Genomic DNA, 21727 nt, shown 5'->3' with positions numbered 1-21727 from the left:
CTGTAATTAATCATAATGGGATGTTTTTATTGTCTTCGAAGAGTTGGGTATTTGAAAAGGCATCGATAAATAATACCATTGTCTCCACTCCTGTGTACAAAATCAATTAAGAAATAAGATACAGAACACAGACAAATGGAATTCAGAACCTCAGCTTTATTATTGATGAAACCAAGTTGGGGTACTGGCTCTGTGTAGGAGCTCACAGAGCTTACTAACTCCTCCCAGAAGGAGGCGCGATTCGGGGCATCCACTGTCTCCCCTATGGGGGCTGTGCTCACCAGTGACAGAGAACCTGAGAGAAAGCACCTTCTGTGAGGCAGCTCCTCTGGGAGTAAAAAGGGCCAGAGCTGGAGCACCTGCCTCCTTTGTTATCAGTTGAAGGGCTGCGCCTGTTCTCTGGTTGCAGTGGGAGGAGTATGGGCTTTGGCATGGGGGAAAGAGGTCCCCTTCATGTTATGTGTGTAAAAACTTGTCCTTTAGCATGAAAGGAAAGTCATTTCTAATTTCACTAAGAACCCTGTTAAGAGGATTTAAAAATGAATGCTAAACGTTAAGATGTTTCTCTTTGGCATCTGCTAGATTCAATACGTTATTTCACGGTGGCCTTAGAGTTATGTAACTTGAAAAAATTTATTTTGTAAAAACTAAATAATATTTTCATTCTTGTATTGAACTGCTTCATAGTGGGGAGCTCATTAACTCTATAATTTAAATGAGATTTCTAAATTTTGTTTTTCAACAAGTTTTGAACATTTCCCTTTGTTATTTTTTTAATAGAAATATAGTTGGCATACAGTGTTTTGTTGTTTCAAGTGTACTGTGGAATGATTTGACATTTGCAAATGTTATGAAATGATCACCATTATAAGTCTAGTGATCATCTGTCCTCACACAAAATTAGTACAGTGTTATTGACCATATTCCTTATGCTGTACATTACATCCTTGTAACTTAATTATCTTAACACTGGAGGTTTGTACCTCTTAATTCCCTTTACCTGTTTTGCCCACCCTCTACTCCCTCCCTCTGACAGCCACCCATTTGTTCTCAGTATCTATGAGTTTGTTTTGGTTTTTAGATTTCACATGTAAGTAATATCATGCAGCATTTGTATTTGTTTTGGAGGATCTAATTAGGGATCTTATCTAAAGAATGTTTCTTGAAGGCCTGCTATGTTCTAGGCACTGTTCTAAGTGTTGGTGTTTAGCTGTACACAGAGTGGTAAAAAATTCATGACCTTAAGCTCGTTTCAAGATAAAAATGGCATGTAAAAGTATACTGAAAGCTAAAAGCAATCAAATATATGATAACATAACCTTTGTCATCATAATCATACAAACCAGTCACCAATGCCCTGATAGTATGTATTTAATTTTAGAATGTATCAGTTTATTTTATCTCAAGTTTCTGGGACTTACAGAATGGAAATGGATTTTCACACTAGGATAATTTGTCTTCCTGGAAACAGTTCCATTGAATGTTTTTTGTTTTTTGCCTTTTTTCTTTCTTTTGGGTTGTCTCGGGAGTTTACTGTTTATTTGGGGAAGGCATCAGATATTTTCCTTGGAAATGCCACCAGATGCCAAGCAACATGTAGATTATTAAACGTTACCAGCATTCTTCTACCTTTTGACTAATTAAAAGCATTTAACTGAGAGATGTCATAAAATATATTATTAGAAGGTTTCAGTGTAGAATAAGAAAAAAAAGCTTTAAAAGCATGAATTACTTGTTAATACTTAAAATGTTTTATAGGTCTCTTTGATGTTATTTTCAACAAAGGAAATGTATGCATTTTCCAAAGTCATGAATTGAGACATCTTTCTCTGGCTCTTGACAATGGCTCTGTCATTGGAATGGTATGTGGTAATCTTTCTTTTTGGCATATGTCAAATGTATTGTATCCATATGTATATGATATATTCTTGCACAAGACACTTTTATAAGATTATGAGTTTGTATTTTCCTTTGGCTTTTGCTTCCACTTTTTTCATGTTGTTTTGTCTCACTGATTTTTGAGATTTTGATGTGTAAATGACCTTAAATTTCAGCAGTTAGAATTTAGACAAGAAAAAGTAGAACACGTCTCTGAGAACATTCAGGATTTTAATGAGCCTCAAAATGGGAAATCTGACCTCTCAAATGCCCCTTCAGGGATCACATTATTAGGGGAAAACCAATAGTTTCACATAATTATGCCTTGTATTACTTAGTTGGGCTTCCCTGGTGGCTTAGTCGGTAAAGAATCCATCTGCGATGCAGGAGACCTGGGTTTGATCCCTGGGTTGGGAAGATCCCCTGGAGAAGGAAATGGCTACCCACTCCAGTATTCTTGCCTGGGAAATCTCATGGACAGAGGAGCCTGGTGGGCTACAGTCCATAGGGTCGCAAAGAATTGGACACGACTTGAGTGGCTAAACACAGCACAATGTGCTTTGTGAGGGAGTGTGTGAGATTACTTAGTTTAGGTTTGAGAGGAACCCAAAGCCGGTGCTCTGTGACAACCTAAAGGGGTGGGATGGGAAGGGAGTTGGGAGGGAGGTTTAAGAGGGAGGGGATGTAGGTATACCTATGGCTGATTCATGTTGATATATGGCAGAAACCATCACAATATTGTAAAGTAATTATCCTACAATTAAAAATAAAATGAAATTTTAAAAATATATAAAACTTCTAAAAATGTCTTTTTAAGATCCATGTATGATTATTTGTTTTGAAACTGAGAAAGCATAGGATGACATGCACTGTTTTAAGTGTTAACTATGTGTTGTAACATTTAGCCTTTTTATCTGTCCTATGAGAGAGTGCATTAGCATCCTTTTCTGACAGAAGAGGAGCCTGACGGGTGGGAAGACTGAGTGTGTTGTCCAAAGTCTCAGAGCTAATCAGTGTGAAAGCAGGCACCGAGCACGGACTCCTGGACTCCAGCCCTCATTCTACAGCTTTCTCATATAATGTTACATAATTTTATGCAATGACTTTGTTTTTACTTATAGCTTATTTTTAAACTTAAGGATAGCAATAAATTTTTAAGAAAAAACATGATCTGTAGGACTGAAATTCAGGCTAAGTGACTAATGAAGTCACCTTTTTTTTTTTTTTAAGAAGACTGACCATATTTATTTTGTTCACAAATCTGCAGTTGGGCAGGACCCAGAGAAGGTAGCACATCTCTCTTCCTCTCAGCATCAAGTGAAGTGGCTGAAATGTTAGAAATTGGAGTCATCGAAGGGCTTGTTGAGTCGCAGGTCTGGTAGTTGATGCCAGCTCTCAGTGGAACAGCTATGTGTGGTCCTTTCTTCAGTGCAGCTGCTTGACTCTCTCACAGTATGATAGCTAGGTTCCAGGACAAAGATGCCAAGAGGGAAAATAGTCAGGGGGAAGCTGTATTGCTTTTTTTTTTTTTTTTTAATTATTAATTAATTTTCTTACTTGCTTCACTGGTGGCTCAGATGATAAATAATCTGCCTGCAGCATAGGAGACCCAGTTCAATCTCTGGGTTGGGAAGATCCCCTGGAGAAGGAACTGGCAACCCACTCCAGTATTCTTGCCTGGAGAATCCCATGGACAGAGGAGTCGGGCAGGCTAGAGTCCATGGGACTGCAAAGACTCGGACGTGAATCAGTCACATTTCTTTCATGGTGTCTTTTCTTTGCTTTGGACTTAGCATGTTACCCCATGCTGTTTTTTATACTTATTTTTATTTATAGTTTGGCGCACTGGGTTTCAGTGGTAGCATATGGGGTCTAGTTTCCTGATCAGGGATCAAACCGGAGCACCCGGCATTTTGAGCTTGGAGTCTTAGTCGTTGGACCACCAGGGAAGTCCCGCATGCTGTATTTTATAGTGCATTGTGCTTCATAAAGGTCCTAGTCAGTAGAAGTTTAATAAATATGAATGTTGTGGGTATAGAATCCACTCAAATTAAGAGTTCAAGAAATGTTCTATTTATTTTTATAAAATCAAATTAAGTCTCTCTGTAAGCCCCTATCCCTCTAGGTTGGAGAAAAATCCCACCTTGGTTATTATGAAGGTCACCTTGTTGTATACACATTTCATCTGGTGTGTGGGGCCTCTGAATAGCTGGTGACAACTCTCTTAGCTTCAGTCCACACTGCTCACTGCCCATATTCTCATCAAACATCAGGTGGTTTCTTGATGAACAGCTCCATGGCTTACCTGCCATCTTCACACAAGAAACTTCACTGAGGTTGGCAGCCTTAGTGTCATGGATCAAGCCTTTCAAGCAGCATCGATAAATCCTTACTTTCAGGCCCAGATGCCTCCTTGAGACAGTGAGAGGTCAGACCTCAAACAGTGCCCCAAACTAGAAATGACTCACTATAGTTTGTCTTCTTGATTTGTTCAGTTTTTCACAAGAAAAATCTAGTAATACACATCTGTTAATTTCATCTTTTGATCCCATGTAGTCTTTAATTAGGAAGACACAAAGGAAGAAATGAAAAATAATGATAAAATACACATTAACATCTCATTAAATTACCCTGCCGCTGGAGTTATTTTTGCTCTTATTTAGCGTTCTACACGGTTTCTGAGAAATCAAGAGAAGGTCCTTGGAGCAAGACCCTGGAAATCAGGGTGAGAAATCACAAGAATTGAATCAGAAAACATGTCACTGTGCACAGCTAGTTCAAGGGTTCCATGGAGTGCACTGAATCTGTGCACACATAGAATGTCAACACACTTTCTATTGCTTATGCAGAGCTTTCATTTTGTTTTGTTTTCCCTTTTTCTTTTAGGCTAGTGGTGGAGCCTCCACTGAGATGCGGGTGCTGTCTCAGCCCAACCGCTGTGCACTCCTTGAGTCAGCACAGGTTCCCGGCCACTTGGTTATTTTTGATCGTCATGGCAAAATAACTAATGAATCATCAGCAGGCTACGCAGAGCTTTCAAAAGAGTTTGTGATTTTTGTTAAGGTAAACTGGAGGAAGGACATTAAAGTTGATACTGCTAAACTTGTATTTTCTTTTGCCCTGTTGAGGAAAACTCTTGAGTGAAATCACAATGGAGAAATCAGATCTCTTTCCACTGGGAGCATTGATGCCTGTGGTCATTTTGTCCACCCAGAATGTGGTCGTAGGGACAGCAGCCTTAGCAACACTAAAATGATGGGAGTAACAGCCAATGTCAGTTGAATTTGCAGGTTAAAACTATGGCTGTGGGGATTTCAAATAAAAAGTTAGAGACTCTTACATTTGGGAGTGAAACAAATCTATATTTAACTTTTCTAACGGTTAGAGTATTTACGTACTCTCTGAGTGTTGTATGTGTGTGATCATTTCATATTGCTCGTGTTTCTTTCTTTGTAATACATGTTTGTGAATTTATCTTTTTATCTTTAAATGATATTATTAATACGACAGCTATCGTTTGTGAGATTGCCCATTTTATTACAAACACTTTCCTGAGAGCTTCACCACATGCGATACTAAATCTAGTCACCACGACATTGCTGACAGATATTGTTATCTACATTTTAAAAGTAAAGAGAATGTTTTCCGAGAAGTTACAACTTTTAATGAGTGTAACATATCTAGTCTGGTGAATTATGAATCCAATCAGTCAATTTGTCTTCAAAACTTTTTAGACCTACTATGTAATAAACACTTCATTATATTGTTATTTTCCCCAGACAACATGGTTTTTAATGGTTGCATAATATTCAAACATTAGGAAAATATGAATTTGTCATTGGACATTTCATCTTAATTTCTTTATCTTATTACCTCTAATATATTACTGGAAAATGTACTTGGACTTATGTCTCTGACAACATATTTTATTATTTTCTTAGCCTAGCTCATTCAAAATTGAATTGAAAGGTCAGAATATGAGCCCTTTAAGACTCTTGACAACATATTGACAAACCTCTTCCCAGAAATGTACCAATACTTAATCCTGGGAAAGTCAGATCATGAGGTTAGAGGGTATAGTTGACATGACCACCCTCGCTTCTGACAGGGATTTCGGAGTGAAGGATTCTAGAGGTCACTATCAAGTTTTGATCATTCATGCAAATGACCCAGAACTAAATCAGTGCTCTCACATTCATGGTTATGGTTTATTACAGAGAAAGGATGAAGAGATGCACTAAGGGAAGAGATGCAGAGGGCAGAATCTAGGAAAAGCACCAAATGTGGAAGTTGTGGTTGTCCTCTTCCCCGGAATCAGGATGGCGTGACTTTCTCTGCACTGATGTGTGAGAGTATTCATGGAGCATTGCCAACCAGGGAGGCTCGCCTGAGAATTGGGCCCAGAGTTTTTCCTGGGGTTCCTCACACGGGGAGTCCACGTGGCCAGTCTCGGTCTCTTAACATTCACTAAAGGAAGAGATGCAGAGGGAAGAGACCTCTTGGGAAGTCAGCTGACACCTTGTTACGCAAAGTTCCCACCCTAAGTTAAATCTTTACTATCTGGCTGACCCAAGGCCTCCAGGCAAACAAAGACACTCCTGTTAGGCACAGCACCCCTAGGGTTTGGCGATTACTTCTCAGAAACCTAGGGCAAAGGCCAGACCTCTCCAGGTAAAATTATGCTCTTTACTACCAAGTTCGCTTTGACAGAGCAGGATATTATTTATATTAATATCATGGACCTTGGTGTTGAGTATGGCAGTCCTTGAAAGGAACTTTGACAATCTTCTAGAGAAATAAACATTTAATTTTCAATTTATTATTATTTTTATAACTTGTATAGATTTTTTTTCCTTCTGCATATTCATCATTTGTATTTTGTGGCTTGTGTATTTGTGTCTTTTATTCATTTCTCTACTGTGTTAGTACATTTCTAATTAACTTTGAAGAACTTTTTATATCTTCCTCTTAAGCTATTGCTTAAGCTATATGCAGAATATATCATGTGAAATGCTGGGCTGGATGAAGCACAGTCTGGAATCAAGATTGCAGGGAGAAATAGCAATAACCTCAGATATGCAGATAACACCACCCTTATGGCAGAAAGTGAAGAGGAACTAAAGAGCTTCTTGATGAAAGTGAAAGAGGAGAGTGAAAAAGTTGGCTTAAAACTCAACATTCAAAAAACGAAGATCATGGCATCTGGTCCCATCACTTCATGGCAAATAGATGGGGAAACAATGGAAACAGTGGCAGACTTCATTTTCTTGGGCTCCAAAATCACTGCAGATGGTGACTGCAGCCTTGAAATTAAAAGACGCTTGCTCCTTGGAAGAAAAGCTATGAACAACCTAGACAGCATATTAAAAAGCAGAGGCATCAATCACTTTGCTGACAAAGGTCCATCTAGTCAAAGCTGTGGTTTTCCCAGTAGTCATGTATGGATGTGAGAGTTGGATCATAAAGAAAGCTGAGCACTGAAGAATTGATGCTTTTGAACTGTGGTGTTGGAGAAGACTCTTGAGAGTCCCTTGGACTGCAAGGAGATCCAACCAGTAATCCTGAAGGAAATCAGTCCTGAATATTCATTGGAAGAACTGATGCTGAAGGTGAAGCTCTTTGGCCACCTGATTAAAGAACTTACTCGTTGGAAAAGCCCTTGATGCTGGGGAAGACTGAAGGCAGGAAGATAAGGGGACGACAGAGGATGAGATGGCATCAACAACTTGGTGGACATGAGTTTGAGCAAGCTCCGGGAGTTGGTGATGAACAGCGAGGCTTGGCGTGATGCAGTCTATGGGGTCGCAAAGAGTCAGACATGACTGAGTGACTGAACTGACTGAAGCTATTGATTACAGAAGATTTACTTAATTTGGCTTTAGTTGTATTTGATACTTCTTTTCATTCATTCATTTATTCCTCCATGCATGTGTAAGTGAGTGCCATGTCACTTCAATCATGTCTGACTCTTTGAGACCCTATGGTCTGCTCCTCTGTCCATGGAATTCTCCAGGCAAGAATACTGGAGTGGGTTGCTGTGCCTTCCTCCAGAGGGTCTTCCCGACCCAGGGATCAAGCCTGCATCTCTTATGTGTCCTGCATTGGAAGGCAGGTTCTTTACCACTAGCACCACCTGGGAAGCCCATCCTGCATGCATACATTTAAGTAATATCCAAAGATTACTTGTCAAAATTCAAGCACTCTTATAGAACACTATTTTTATTCTTCTCTGTATTAGTTTTCAAACTATTTGCTTAAAGTGGTTGGGAACTTCTTAAGAGAAGTGTTTGTGGGTTTTGCATCTTCTTAAAATCTCTGTAGCATCTGATGCTGATTCTTACAGTCTCAATGAGTAATGATTAATGTAATCATAATGAGTCAACGAGACCACCTTCTTTAGTTTTGTTTAGCTTTACATAGCAGTTAAATTTTTAATGTCCTTTTTTTTTTGGCTCATTCTTTCCCACCAAGCTTCTGGTAAGATCCCGATCACTGCAGCTGTTGTAAGAAAATGGGCTCTATTGCCGTATTTCTCTGGCGAGACACAGGCGTGTCCCTTACTGCTTCTCTGTGCTGTTGGTTGCTCTGCAGGCTGTGTTGCTCAACAGTGCAGTGGTTCTGCTTGCCACCAGCCTGTGCCAGGCCCTCTGCCTCCAGCCGGATGGGAGCTGCACGGGCGTGGGAAAGCCGTCTGAAAAGTCCTACTGGAGAGTGCATAAAATCAGCTCTGGGATCTGCATGTTTGAAAGTGTGAAGAATGCACGGATGTTTCTGAGGATTAAGGACGGACGGTGTGACGGAGCCGTAAGCATCTGCTCGTGTTTTTCTCAGCAAATGTCTAAGACGCTTGCCAAGAATTGCTACGAGTGTTGCTTGCTTGAGTTGTTTTGCTTTTTAGTTTTAACCTATGAGCACTCTGGAAATTGGATATGCTACGTGGTGGCCCCCCTTGACTGGTGTTGTTAATACGTGGTGGGGGGTGGGTGCCCTCTTGGTGTGACCAGAGCGGGTCCTGACCCTCAGACACTGCTTCTGAAATGAAAGGTGCATGCAGATCACCTGGGAGTAGTGTTAGAAAATGGGTTTTGACTCAGATAGATTGTGCCAGGACCTGTGTGTCTGTGTTTCTAACGAGCATCCAGCTGCTGTTGTTGAGTCAGGCCCCAAACCACACTTTGAGAACCAAGGCTCTGGGAAGTCCCATCTCAGCTGTGTTTCCTCAACCTGAGTTCCCATCAGTGGAAAGCCTGCTCTGTGAGTAAGGAGGTAATTTTTTTTTGGCTGCACCCTGTGACATGTGGGATCCTTGTTCTCTGGCCAGGGATTGAACTGGGGCCCCCTGCTCTGGAAACACCGAGTCTTAACCACAGACCACCAGGGAAGTCCCAGGAAGTAATTTTATGCTCTAAATATTAGGAGTTTTTCCTTAACATCTTGTAAGTCTGGAGGGGGCATGTATTGCAACTAATATCACATCTTTTATGTTTTCGTACATCTCTTGACGGGTTGAGGAGCACATACAGTTACCATTTAGCAAGTCTATTAATGCCCTGCTCATCCATTTTCATTTGAAAGAGTTTGGTTTAAACTGTGTCTTTTGGATAAACTTGGAGATGCTCCCTATCCCCCCTTTCCTTACCAGGGGAGCATCTCTCTGTTTGGGAGAATTTGCATGAGCTTCTGGTTGGAGAGGAGGGAAGACTTAGACCATTCAGGGTTCCGTGTTCCTGAGTTCATTGCTGACGGGCCCTCTGTGTCTGGTGAGCTGCACTGGTGTGCACAGTGCAAAAGCAAAAAGCACATGCACACACACATTTAATTAGCATCCTGGATCCGCTCACAAGAGCATTGTGAAGTGGGCATGTCCCGTGTCACAGAAGAGACAGAGTCCTGCTTATGGCCTTTAAACTGGCAAGTGGACGAACTGAGACGAAAATGGTTACCAGCTCTGCTGTGGCCAGACTGTGGGAGGTGAGATTTCATCACGCCTGGTCACCTCCAGGAAGGCACCTTCCTTGCCATCACCTACATCCACAGAATGGACAAACCTGTTTCTTCTGGGGCTCGTGGGACTGCTCAGAACCAGGAGACAGAAGGTGTGTTGCTGTGTGACACGTGTCTTTATGTGCATATGTTTCAGAATTGCTGGAGGCAGTTCGTGGGGGCACAGATAAGTGTCACCCCAAACTGGGGGTGGACCAGCCCTGAAATCTGTCTTCCTGTGACAACAGCCAAAGGGCCAGCTTGGTGCTCAGTCACCTTACATGTGGCTGCCTCATCCTCTGGTTGGATGGGGCTTCTCTTGGTTCTTCCATTTCTCCCTTTCCAGTCTGCGGGAGCCTCTCTGCCGCTTCCATTTCTTCCTCCGCATGGTGTTTCGCTTGTCCCTCCAGGCGAGGACACTTCTTCTGCAAGTGTGGAGCAGAATCTTGGCTCTGTCCGTGCTCCTCTGAACACTCAGGCTTCCTTCTCTTTCCTCCCTCCTGCCAGTTGGGTGACTCAGCACTCTGACCAGCTGAGGGAATGGAAGGAGTCCTGGCGGAAGGCTTTGCTGAGCATAGGAAGATGAGCAGAAATGAACAGATTAACACAGGGGAGTATTATCCTACCACAGAACTGGCTGAGTGATTGTCCACAGCTGCATTGGTGTCAGCTCTCAGTCATACCAGGTCCACCCACCTCCTGTTGTGGAGGATTCATGGTATCAGCATGGAGACACTGCGTTGATCTCCAAGAGGTAACTGGAGTCAGGATACACTGCAGGGAGGTGATTCCAAAAGACAAAGTGTTTTTCTTCAGCAATTTTTCTAGAACCTGCCTTGCTGACAGCTTTTCAGGTGAAGAATTGGGTCTGAAATTGTTTCTGCTCAGGCTGTTTTGTGCTCTAACCAGCACGAGGACCAACCCCCTGCCCCCCACCCTGCCCCATGGATTTCTCAGGATGAAAAGCTAGGTTCAGGATTTCCTGTGCACTTTGGAACTGAGGCCAGCAATCAGGTATTGGTGTTTTAAACTCAAGTAGCATCTCTTAAAGATGTTTGATAACTTGAAGAAAATAGAGATTCTCTTTGCTTTTGGACAGTAGTATTAGTCACTAAAGTCCTGCCCGACTCAGAGACTCCAAGGACCATAGCCCACCTGGCTCTTCTGTCCATAGGATTCTCTAGGCAAGAATACTGGAGTGGGTTGCTATTTCCATCTCTAGGGGATATTCCCAACCCAGGGATTGAAACTACATTTCCCAAATTGCAGGCATATTCTTTACCATCTGAACCACCAGGGAAGCCTGTTTCACCTTTATTTTGGTATTGTTATTACGATTATTTTAATAATAAAGTCATGAATTTGAACTTTATTTGATTGTCTTCATTTCAAATTTGCTTTTACTTTTCCCTGGCAATTCAGGAAGCTTTTTCAAAAAATATTTGTGAATATTCTTCTTTTTTTTTTTTGGCCATGCAGCATGTGAGATCTTAGTTCTGCAACCAGGGATCAAACCCGTGCCCCCAAGATTGGAAGTGCAGAGTCTTAGCCTCTGGACTGCCAGGAAAGTCCTTATTTTGGTATTATTAAAAAGAAGAGCACAGGCCCAAGAGTCACTTATGCTGGGCCATGTCACTGAACACGGACTTAATATCTAACCTGATTGAAGTTTTTTGTTTAGTCGCTAAGTTGTGTCCAACTCTTTGTGGTCCCATGCACTGTAGCCTGCCAAGTTCCTCCCCATGGATCCATGGGATTCTCCAGGCAAGAATACTGGAATGGGTTGCCATTTCCTTCTCCAGGGGATCTTCCTGACCGAGGGATTGAACCCATGTATCCTGCATTGGCAGGTGGATTCTTTACCACTGAGCCACCAGGGAAGCCCAACTGAAATTTTACCCTCCCCTAGAAACGGAATCCTAGCTGGTCGGTTAGGGATTTTCTGTAGTTACCTCAGCTCCAGATCATGTGGGCTCTTTCCAGCCCCCAAAGGAAGATGAGGTAACCCATCTAATAAGACCTTTCTGTCCCCGAAGGGAGATGACTTAATCTGAAATAATCTTTTTTATTAATGACTCTGCTGCCTCTTCACTTGGCAGCCCGCCCCCCCACCCAGTCTCCCCTCCACGTGCTGTGTGGGGTGCTGCCTGGCTCATGACTCATTGAAAAAGCCAATTAGATCTTCAGGATCTACTCAGTAGATTTTATGTGATTGTCAGTACTTTCGCAGAGAGGCACCTGCATAGAACTCTCATCATATCTATGTTACTTCAACTGCTTCCATCCTAGTGTTTTCTTTACATCATAATTTGTCTACTGACCCTTCAATATGGTTGTCCAACTAAAACTCTCCCCCTGAGATTTTGGTAGTGATGTTGATTAGGTTTGTGGCCTCCTTAACAGACGCTGACTAGAGGCCAAAGAAGAAATTTGGGCAAGGCTTCATTGGGGTTCCCTCTTCAGCAGGTGGGGAAGGAAATGCAACCTGCTCTAGTATTTCTTGCCTGGAGCATTCCATAGACAGAAGAGCCTGGCGGGCTACAGTCCACGGGGTCACACAGAGTCGGACATGACTGAACACGCTGCCACAGGAGGGAGTGAGAACAAGTAACAGGTGCCCTTGCTCACTGCCTGAGGTGGGTGAGCTGGTTCCTTCTAGGGTGAGGGGGTGTGCCCACAGGTCGGGCAGGAGGGGTGGCTTAGGTGCTTTGCCCACCCCTTATGTGGTGGTGTGTGCAGGGGGCATGTGCAGTCCCCTGCTTTTGCTCTGGGTTGTTTAGAAATGGCAACTGGGGTTTCTCGGTCTCTTTGTATCTTTTGTCCAGGATTTGCCCTCACCTGTGCATGCATGCAGTTATTTTTAATCTATTTTGTTGTTTGAGGAGGTTTTTGTCTAGGTGCAAGCATTTCAGCACTGCCGCAAAGGGTCCCAGGTTCCAGCCTCTCTCCATGGTGGGTCTTTTTAGTCAGAAAGCATATGCCTTTTTTGCTTTTAGGAGCTATTATTGATACATAACAATCAGGCACATTATTGTTCACTTTCACTGTATCTGATCAGACATCCCTGGGCTGGAATGACTTCACTTTTGAAAAGAGAATGGTAGCAATTATCTTAATTACTCTGATTTGCATAGAGGCTAGCGTAAGGCATGCTTATGATCTCCAAAGGAATTGAAGATGCAGCGGGCATTGCTATACCTTAAATACCTGCCAGTGCCTCAGTCCTGGGAGCTACTCTGCAGATGCTGATTGTAGAAATTGCATTGAATAAAAGCATTAATGTTTGCAATGTGTCTGCCATTGTATATTTGAAAACATTTCTTATAGGCAAACACACTTGTGTTTAAACCAAGTGATGCTGATCCTGTAACAAATGTTTCTATTTCTGTTACCATAAAATTGTTATGCCGTAGGAGTAAATCACTTTAATAGATTTGGGTGTAGAAGGGATTCAAGGTAGCATGAATGCAAACTACTTGCCTTCACTAAGAACAATTGTATGGTTGTTAATATAAAGAAGAAAAACAGGCCTCAACACAACATAGGTGGAACTTGTCACTAAACATGAATATGAAGGGAAAAAAGGTGTAGGATTTATAGGAAAGACAAGCTGAAGAGTGACCAGGAAACCAAAGACAATGTACGCACAGACACACCCCACACCAGTAGGATCCTTGTTTGTTGGCAAGCGTTTAGTTTGTAGAAAGTAGGCATGATTCTCTCATCTCAGTTTTATCTAATGTTGCCTCTTCACTCAAAATATATTTCTACACATGCAAGTAACTAGAAAGTTAAAGACTTCATATTTTCATGAAGTTGCTTATGAAACATAGAGCTGGGCTGGGTAAACTTAATGCTAGATCAGTGGGTTAATTCAGTGAAAAACTTCGTTTTATGTAAATAATGATAAGTCATGTTTTTAGTGGATCTATGTCTCTCTCAATGAAAAATTTAATCAATAGTCAATCTAAGAAAGAAATAGAAAATTTTATTCAAGCCAAGCTGAGGACTATAGCCTGGGAGAAAGCCTCTTGGAGAGCTCTGAGAACTGTTCTAAAGAGGCAAGTAGGGAGGTCAATATATGTGTGATTATGGAGAAGGGGGTATGTGAAATCAAGGACAAACCCCAGCAGAAGCTTGCCGCTGGTCATGAGGAGTGGACATCTTAGTTAATGGTGTTAGTTCTATTCGAAGTATGTGTGCATGCGTGCTTAGTCACTTCAGTCGTGTCTTGCTATTTGTGACCTTATGTACCGTAGGCTGCCAGCTCCTCTGTCCATGGGATTCTCCAGGCAAGAATACTGGAGTGGGTTGCCATGCCCTCCTCCAGGGAATCTTCCTGACCCAGGGATTGAACCCGAATCTCCTGTGTCTCCTGTATTTCAGGCAGATTCTTTACCCACTGAGCCTCCTGGGAGGCCCCATTCTAAGAATGGGAAGATGCAAAAATCCAGATTCATAAAAAATTTCTCCTGAAAATATCTAGCCATCTGAAGAGCTCTTCTTCAGTTTTCCCAGAGCACAAGAGCTTCATCCTGATCTTTGTCCCGAATTCCTTTTAGGATATACTATATGTCAGAGACTGCAGTGCTAATGGCTTGTAGAACTGGATGGTGGGCAACATTATTTTACAATCCCCTCCCTTTTGGTCTTAATTTTGACAATGTTTTAGGAGGCATTTTGTGGGACCAGCTTTGTCCCATAGCACTAGGAACACCCAATCCCTAGTCAGGAGAGGATTTCATGGATGGCCAATCAGTGCTGTTACTTGACTAGGCCCTTTTATCAATAACCAAAAGCCTCTGGACCACCTGTCTCACTAATTTGTTGTGGTCTAGAAAGTGGTTCCCTCTTGTTGCTTTTTAATCATTGATCTTATAAAACTATATATTTGGTTAATTATTTCAAACTGCCTAGTCATCATTAATTTTATCTGAGGTTTAGTCACACATTTGGTAATTCAAAAAACGTGTGCTCAGTCATGTTCAACTCTTTGTGACTCTATGGACTGTAGCCCATCAGGCTCCTCTGTCTATGGGGTTTTCCAGGCAAGAATATTGGAGCGGGTTGCCATTTCCTCCTGTAGGAATCTTCCCAAGCCAGGGATTGAACCCAAGTTTCTCGTGTCTCCTGCATTGGCAGCAGATTGATTCTTTATCACTGTGCCACCTGGAAAGCCCATCTTAAACGATAGGCAGAATTCAAGTAATTCAGCTAGTAACATTAATAAGATCACGAATAAATATTTAAGCTGAGAACTAACTTCCATTAGGTGCAGCCCAGTATCTCCCCCAGTCCTCTGATCAGTCAGTTCTTCACTCATCACTGTCTTTACAGGAAGTTATATATCAGCATTTTACAGAAAGTTCACCAAAGATAATCTGCATGTACAAGGTGAGTATGGGTCGTCATCCTCCCTTATGGGACTTGAGAAAGAAACATTATTTTCTGAAGAGTTACGAGGCTATTGCCAGATGTATAAACATTGATCTTTATGGTTGAACAGGTATTTCTGCCATTGGGGAGATCTGATCAATGCACCATGCAGATAAACAATACAAAATGGAGGGGAGGGAGGAGGCCAAAGGGCAGAGAAAAAGTTTTATGTTTCAGTTTTTCTTAAGATGTGAATTTTTATTTCATCACCTCTGGACTGTGAACTGTAAAAGTGCTTCTCAGTTCTAGGGTGGCCAGAGGGGGCTGGAGCTGGATAATTCCCTCCCTCTGGCTCAGTTCGGCTCTGATAAAACCTAAAAATGCAAATCCCTGGTGGCTCAGATGGTAAACAATCCTCTTGCAATGCAGGAGACCAGGGTTCAATCCCTAGGTCAGGAAGATCCCCTGGAGAAGGGCATGCAACCCACTCCAGTATTCTTGCCTGGGAAATCCCATGGACAGAGGAGCCTGCTGGGCTATGGTTCATGGGGTTGCAAAGAGTCAGACATGATTGAAAACCTAAAAAGGTTAGGCTCTGGTTAACTACTTTTTCCTATGGGAAGCCCTTGCTAAGAGCAGAGTGAAGAAGCTGGCTGTTCTTACGCTGAGTGTGATGAAGAATGGAGAATCATGGAAAGATGTTAGACGATGACAAAGGGTATGAGTGAAGCCTGGTGGACTGGGGAAAGGGCAGGACCTATTCGTCAAAGCCCTTCTGTCTTGGAGATAAGGACACCCTAGGAGGACACCTTTCCCACATGAGGGTCTTATGACTGGCTTTGGGGGAAGGTCAGAAAATCCTTCCTGCACCCCAGCTTGAAACATTCAGTAGACGAAGGTGCCATATTGTGGGTGAAAGTGAAAGCATTTGTTGCTCTGTCATGTCAGACTCTTTCTGACCCCATGGATTGTAGCCCATCCATGGAATTCTCCAGGCAAGAATACTGGAGTGGATTGCCATTTCCTCCTCCAGGGACTCCTTCCAACCCAGGGACTGAACCCAGGTCTCCTGCATTGCAGACAGACTCCTTACCGTCTTAGCCACCATAGTGTGTCCTAAAGCCTATCACTTGGAATGGTGAATTTTAGAGGGACTAATCCCATTTTTCATTATCAAAAAGAGAGGGAAAGACATTGCATGAAGAAATTATGAGATTAGAAACGAGCAAAACAGATAACTATTTTTAGAGCTAATAAACGTTTATTGAGTTTCTTCCTTATTCTCCAGAGTTTCTCTCCCCAAACTGGAGGAATTCATCTCTATCTTGTTGGCCTTACATATTGTGTTTTTATTTGTATATGTCGTTGTGTCCTCTAATTGGCCATACAAATCAAAGCTGAGTTTTATTGTATCCAAAACAAGAACAGACTGTAGAGGTTGCTTAATTCGTATTTGCATTATGGGAGAGAACGGACAAGAGACATTTGGTTCTTACCTAAAAGAAACTCACTTTGGAGGGCAGAGACCTGAATGCAGTTATCTTTTACAAATAATAGATGATATTGGAAATTTCAGTCCAGTCTCACAAAACCTATTTTTCAGAACTCCTAAATCTTATAAGAAAACTTTTTAAAGCAACGAAAAGTAAAATGTTTTCTAGTATTAGATTTTAAATACCATAAAAAAGAGGTGATTTTGATGATCTGAAGGGTGTGTAGATTACTCCTGTTTCTTGAATGTTTTGCTCTACAAGCCTTGAGTCATTTATGTGAACTCTATACTGGTGAAAATTGGTTTATGTTTATTTTTGTTTTATTTAAAAATTTATTTTATTTATGTATTTATTTTTAGATGTGCTGGGTCTTCGTTACTGCGTGTGGGCTTTCTCTAGTTGCAGCAAGCATGGGCTACTCTTCATTGTGGTGTGCTGGCTTCTCATTTCAGTGGCTTCTCTTGTTGCAGAGCGTGGGCTCTAGAGCATGAACTCAGTAGCTGTGGCACACAGGCTTAGTTGCTCAGGGGCTTGTGGGGTCCCCCAGGACCAGGGATAGAACCTGTGTCTCCTGTATTGCAAGGCAGATTCTTAACCACTGGACCACCAGGGAAGCCCCTGGTTTCTGTTTAAATGTAAATGGACTTGTAAGAATTGCCCTCTTTTTGAACACCACTTCATAGAGTATTTCCAAAACACTCATATGTCAGCTTTCCATCCTCACTTACAGGGGTGGGCAGCTCTGGAGATAATGAGCACACACTGCTCTCTACTAATGTGAAGGCCCTCTGAGATGCAGAGTCCTGTGTCCACTCGCTCAGCCGATCACTGGCCTCTGTTTCTGGATCTTATGGAGCAGGGTGAAGCGCATAGTGGGCTTTGTGCAAACAGCTTCTAAATTTCTCAAGAGGACTTGAAGCAAAATTATATTCTTGTGAAATGACTGGTTTTAAGTTCTATTCTTCAGTGTTGCTCATATTTATGAAATAATGTTCTCTTGATTATAGGGAATAGGAGACAGTGACTGTCATTTTAAAATTAAGAAGAACTTGAAAAATGCATGTATAAGCCTGGAATCGGTGAAGAGCCCAGGGTTGTTTGTTGGACTTCAGTCAGATGGACAGGCAAAACCAGTTGTTTATACTGAAAACGGGAGTGTTTTCTTCTATCCACAAGTCATCAAATGTACGTTAACCCTGAACTGTTTCCATTTTGATTTGTTTTGTTATGGTGTGTGTACAATGACTGATAATTTCACTGTATGTACATTTTTGTTAATTCTAGAAGCAGTGAAAAAGGCATAATAAAGACACACCTCAAATTCTCAGATATTTCATGTTAGGTATAGAGTTTTTGCTGCATTAAGATATTTTGTAGTCGTTTAAATTGGGTGTGTGTATGTGTGTGTGTGTATGCGTGCTTGTATTTTGTTATTTAAGGATGTCTCATATACAGAGAGGGGATGGGGCTGTTAGAAACATTCTTAGCTTCACTGTGATTAATTTTTAATGTTCACAGTGTAAAAGGGGATAAAAAGATCAGTACTAATGGGATTTGAATTAAAATAGGATTTGGGATAAAATTTCTAAGAATGGGATAGAAATGTGAATATTTTGAAACTGATTTCCCTCATATTTAAGTTCAGGTTTTCTAGCAAAATGAAGTAAGGCTTTAAGGACTTTGTTTAAACAACTGAAGCTTAGAACATATTTGCCTGAGCAAAGGTTAATGGGGTAACTCTAATGTGTTCTTAAATTATCTCAAAATTCAGTTTGTGATATAATTTTTACCCTATTTAATCCCATGGATTTTGGCTTAATCAAAATCTAGATGATTTTCTTAGTCTGTCTGTCTCTTACTTAACTTCTCTTTTCTTAACAAGGTCTACCTATACTTTATATGGAGACAGATATAAAATTCTCGACTTTTTAAAATGTATATCCTATCAGATGAGTGATACATAAATATAATATGTATCTTGAGGGTAATATATATAATATCTATATTTTTATCTATTGTTGTTGATCAGTCACTCAGTTGTGTCTTGACTATATGGACCTTTGTTGGCAAAGTGATGTCTCTGTGTTTTAATACACTGTCTACGTTTGTCATAACAAGAAGCAAGCATCTTTTAATTTCATAGCTAGGTTGGGGATATCTATTTCTGAATAAGATGCCAAAACAACTTGCTTCTAAATAAAAGGCAGAAAACTAGCTAATGTTTTCTTCACTTGTAGGTATATATATATACTTCTTTGATTCTTAAATTCCAGTAAAGTCACATAAAGCATTTTAGAACAACTTTTTAGTCAGTTTTAGCTTTTGATGTAGGCAATGTACCCATTTAGAAGCTATACGAAAAACATCTTGAATAAGTCATTCGATTCATATTGTGACATTAAACTATTGCTTGGATTTAAAAGGAGTGCACAGAAATAATAGGGATACCACTCATGTGCAGCCCACTGTTATAAAAAAATCATTTTTCTGGTTTCTATGTAGCACAGAGTAAAGAGCTCTGACTGGGCATCGAAGTGGAAACAATAGCAAAACTTAAACTTGCATAGCTGAGCAGATGGTGGGTTTTCTGAGAAGAAACAACTGGTTTGAGAGGATAGAATCTTTCCAAATCTTAATTTCAGTTGGCAGAGAAAACCCAAGTGGTATGTCTGTAACACCCAGCCAAGAAGAGAAGATCCTTGAGTCAAGAAACCAGCAAGAAATGCCATCAGAACCAGAGGCCAGAGGAGCCTCATCTCCTTCAACTGCATGTAAGAAACAGCTGTTTTCTCTTCTTTTGGTTTGTTTGTCTGCACTGCTTTTTCTGTGTCTACCTCAGGAAGAATCCCAAATTATTTTTATAATATAGGTTACATTATATCATGTGAACTTGCTTTTCGGCTGTTATCTTGCTTTTTCATGCTTCAGTTTTATATTGCAAAGATTATGTATATTTTAAAATGTTTCTTTCTTTCTCTTGAATTCAGTGTTCACTCCAGAAAAATACTTGAAAGGAAAGTGCTATTAAATGATGACATGATACTGGACTATTACCTACAAAATATTTTATGAATATTTTTTATGAATAACAGCAAATTCTCACCAAAGACTAAGCAACAACAAAAATAACTTCCCCCATTTTCCTGATACAGAAATTAAGGCACGAATAAAGTATCCTAGGCCTCAGAAGTTTGGAGTTTTAGTTTCCATCTCTCAGTATGTTTAATTATTTTCCTCGCTCTTAAATGTATTATGTTGTTCTGTGTGACTGACAAGCAAGATGAACGATACCTGACAAATTCTGTACATCAGAATGTAGTCATCTTTGGGCAAAATGAAGTAATGACCACTGTCTCTGAACCATTTTTCTTAAACCCATCTTGAGAGACAGGTATAATGTTATCTTTAAAAAAGCTGCTTTTCGAAAATGAGTTACTGCGTGTGCTCTCTGTTCTTTAGAAAGTGACAGAACATAGATGTCATTCTTGCTGAAAACCCTACGGTGATAACACGTCAACCAGAGGGGAGGGGAGTTAGCCTTTCGGTTTTTATTGCATTGGACGAGGCCCAGTTTTGTATTTCATGACATGTCATGAATCCATGGAGCCACATGACAAATCACACTGCATGAGAAACATATATTTAGTTACATTTTTTTCACAGATGGGGAATTTAATCTTGTGTCAGGAAGTAAAGGCCCCTAAATCTGGAATGGCCACATTAAGTAAAATTTTCCTTGGTTGAAAATAGCATGCTTAAAAAAAAAAGAAAGAAAGAAAAGAAAATAGCATGCTAGTTGAAATTTCTAGGAATATTCTTTTTTATGAGTAGCAAAATACTTAAGAGAAAAATCTTCTACATATTTTATGCAAATTTGTTCTGGCAGAAACATTTAAAAATGTTACCATTGTTAACTTTTTTAAGGTGTACAGCTTATTGTTTGGATACATTTATGTACTGCAATACTATTGCCATTGTAACATTAGCTAACACCTCTATCATTATATGTTTATTTCTTCTTTGTGATGAGAATAATTAGGATCTAGTCTCTCAGTAAATTTGATGTTTATCATACAATCTTGTTGTCTATAATCACTGCAAGGTGCATGAGATCTCTAGGTCTTATTTGCAAGTTTGTACCTTAAATATCTCTCCTAATTCTCCCCCTACTCCTGTCCTTGGTAACCACCATTTTACTTTCTGTTTTCATGAGTTCAGCTCTTTTAAGATTCTATGTAAAAGCGATATCATATTTGTCTCTTTCTGACTTGTCTTACTCAGCACAGGGTCTTCAGGGTCCATCTCTGTTGTTGCAGTGGCAGCATTTCCTTTTTTCTCATGGCTGAATAATAATTTCTATGTATTATTATTATTTATGTATTATATACATTTTCATTCTCCATACATCTGTTTGGGGGCACTTAGATTGTTTCCACATCTTGGTTATTATGAATAAGGCTGCAATAAACATGTGAGTACACATATATCTTTGATACCTTGTTTTCATTTTCTTTGGGTAAATAACCAGAAGTGGAATTACTGGATTGTATGGTAGTTCTGTTTTTAACTTCTTGAGAAGCCTCCATACTGTTTTCGATAGTAGGTCCACCAATTTACATTCCCCACAGCAGTGCACAAGTGTTCTTTTCTCTATATCCTCACCAGCACTTGTTATTTCTAGTCTTTTTGATAATAGCCATTCTAACAGGTATGAGGTAATATCTCATTGTGGTTTTGTTTTGTAGTTCCCTGGTGATGAGTGATGTTGAACATCTTTTTATGTACTTGCTGGCCATTTGGATGTCTTCTTAGGAAAATGTCTCTTTAGTTCCTGTCCTTTTAAAAATTGAATTATTTGTTTTTTGCTATTGAGTTATTTTTTAAATAGTTTGGATGTTATCCCTTATCAATGCCACTGTTAAGTTCTTAAGGATTGAAAATAAGTTTTATAGTGAGGCAGAGCAGGCCAAGTTATTTTCAAAAATGATAAAGTTAGG

The 21727-nt window shown here is 40.5% G+C and overlaps 1 protein-coding gene across 1 annotated transcript; it reads left to right on the top strand.

The window, feature by feature from the left end:
• Nucleotides 1-203: 203 nt before the first annotated feature.
• LOC145511561 (uncharacterized) lies at nt 204-20515 on the top strand. The gene is made up of 7 exons (XM_081505111.1): nt 204-495; nt 1759-1862; nt 4765-4941; nt 8470-8682; nt 17738-17915; nt 19373-19501; nt 19718-20515. Exons 2-7 carry the CDS (start codon nt 1860-1862, stop codon nt 19756-19758), a joined length of 741 nt encoding a protein of 246 aa, XP_081361237.1. The 5' UTR covers nt 204-495; nt 1759-1859; the 3' UTR covers nt 19759-20515.
• Nucleotides 20516-21727: the final 1212 nt, after the last annotated feature.

Source organism: Giraffa tippelskirchi, chromosome 6, assembly GCF_054371585.1.
Source record: "Giraffa tippelskirchi isolate mGirTip1 chromosome 6, T2T-mGirTip1v1.2.pri, whole genome shotgun sequence".
Classification (NCBI taxonomy): domain Eukaryota; kingdom Metazoa; phylum Chordata; class Mammalia; order Artiodactyla; family Giraffidae; genus Giraffa; species Giraffa tippelskirchi.
Note: the sequence above shows the minus strand (reverse complement) of the source record. Positions and strands in the feature narration are given on the sequence as shown.

Coding starts and splice junctions, on each gene's coding strand:
- LOC145511561 (XM_081505111.1), top strand. Junction 4,942..8,469: donor AGTTTGTGATTTTTGTTAAG/GTAAACTGGAGG, acceptor GTTGCTCTGCAG/GCTGTGTTGCTCAACAGTGC. Junction 17,916..19,372: donor CTATCCACAAGTCATCAAAT/GTACGTTAACCC, acceptor TCTTAATTTCAG/TTGGCAGAGAAAACCCAAGT.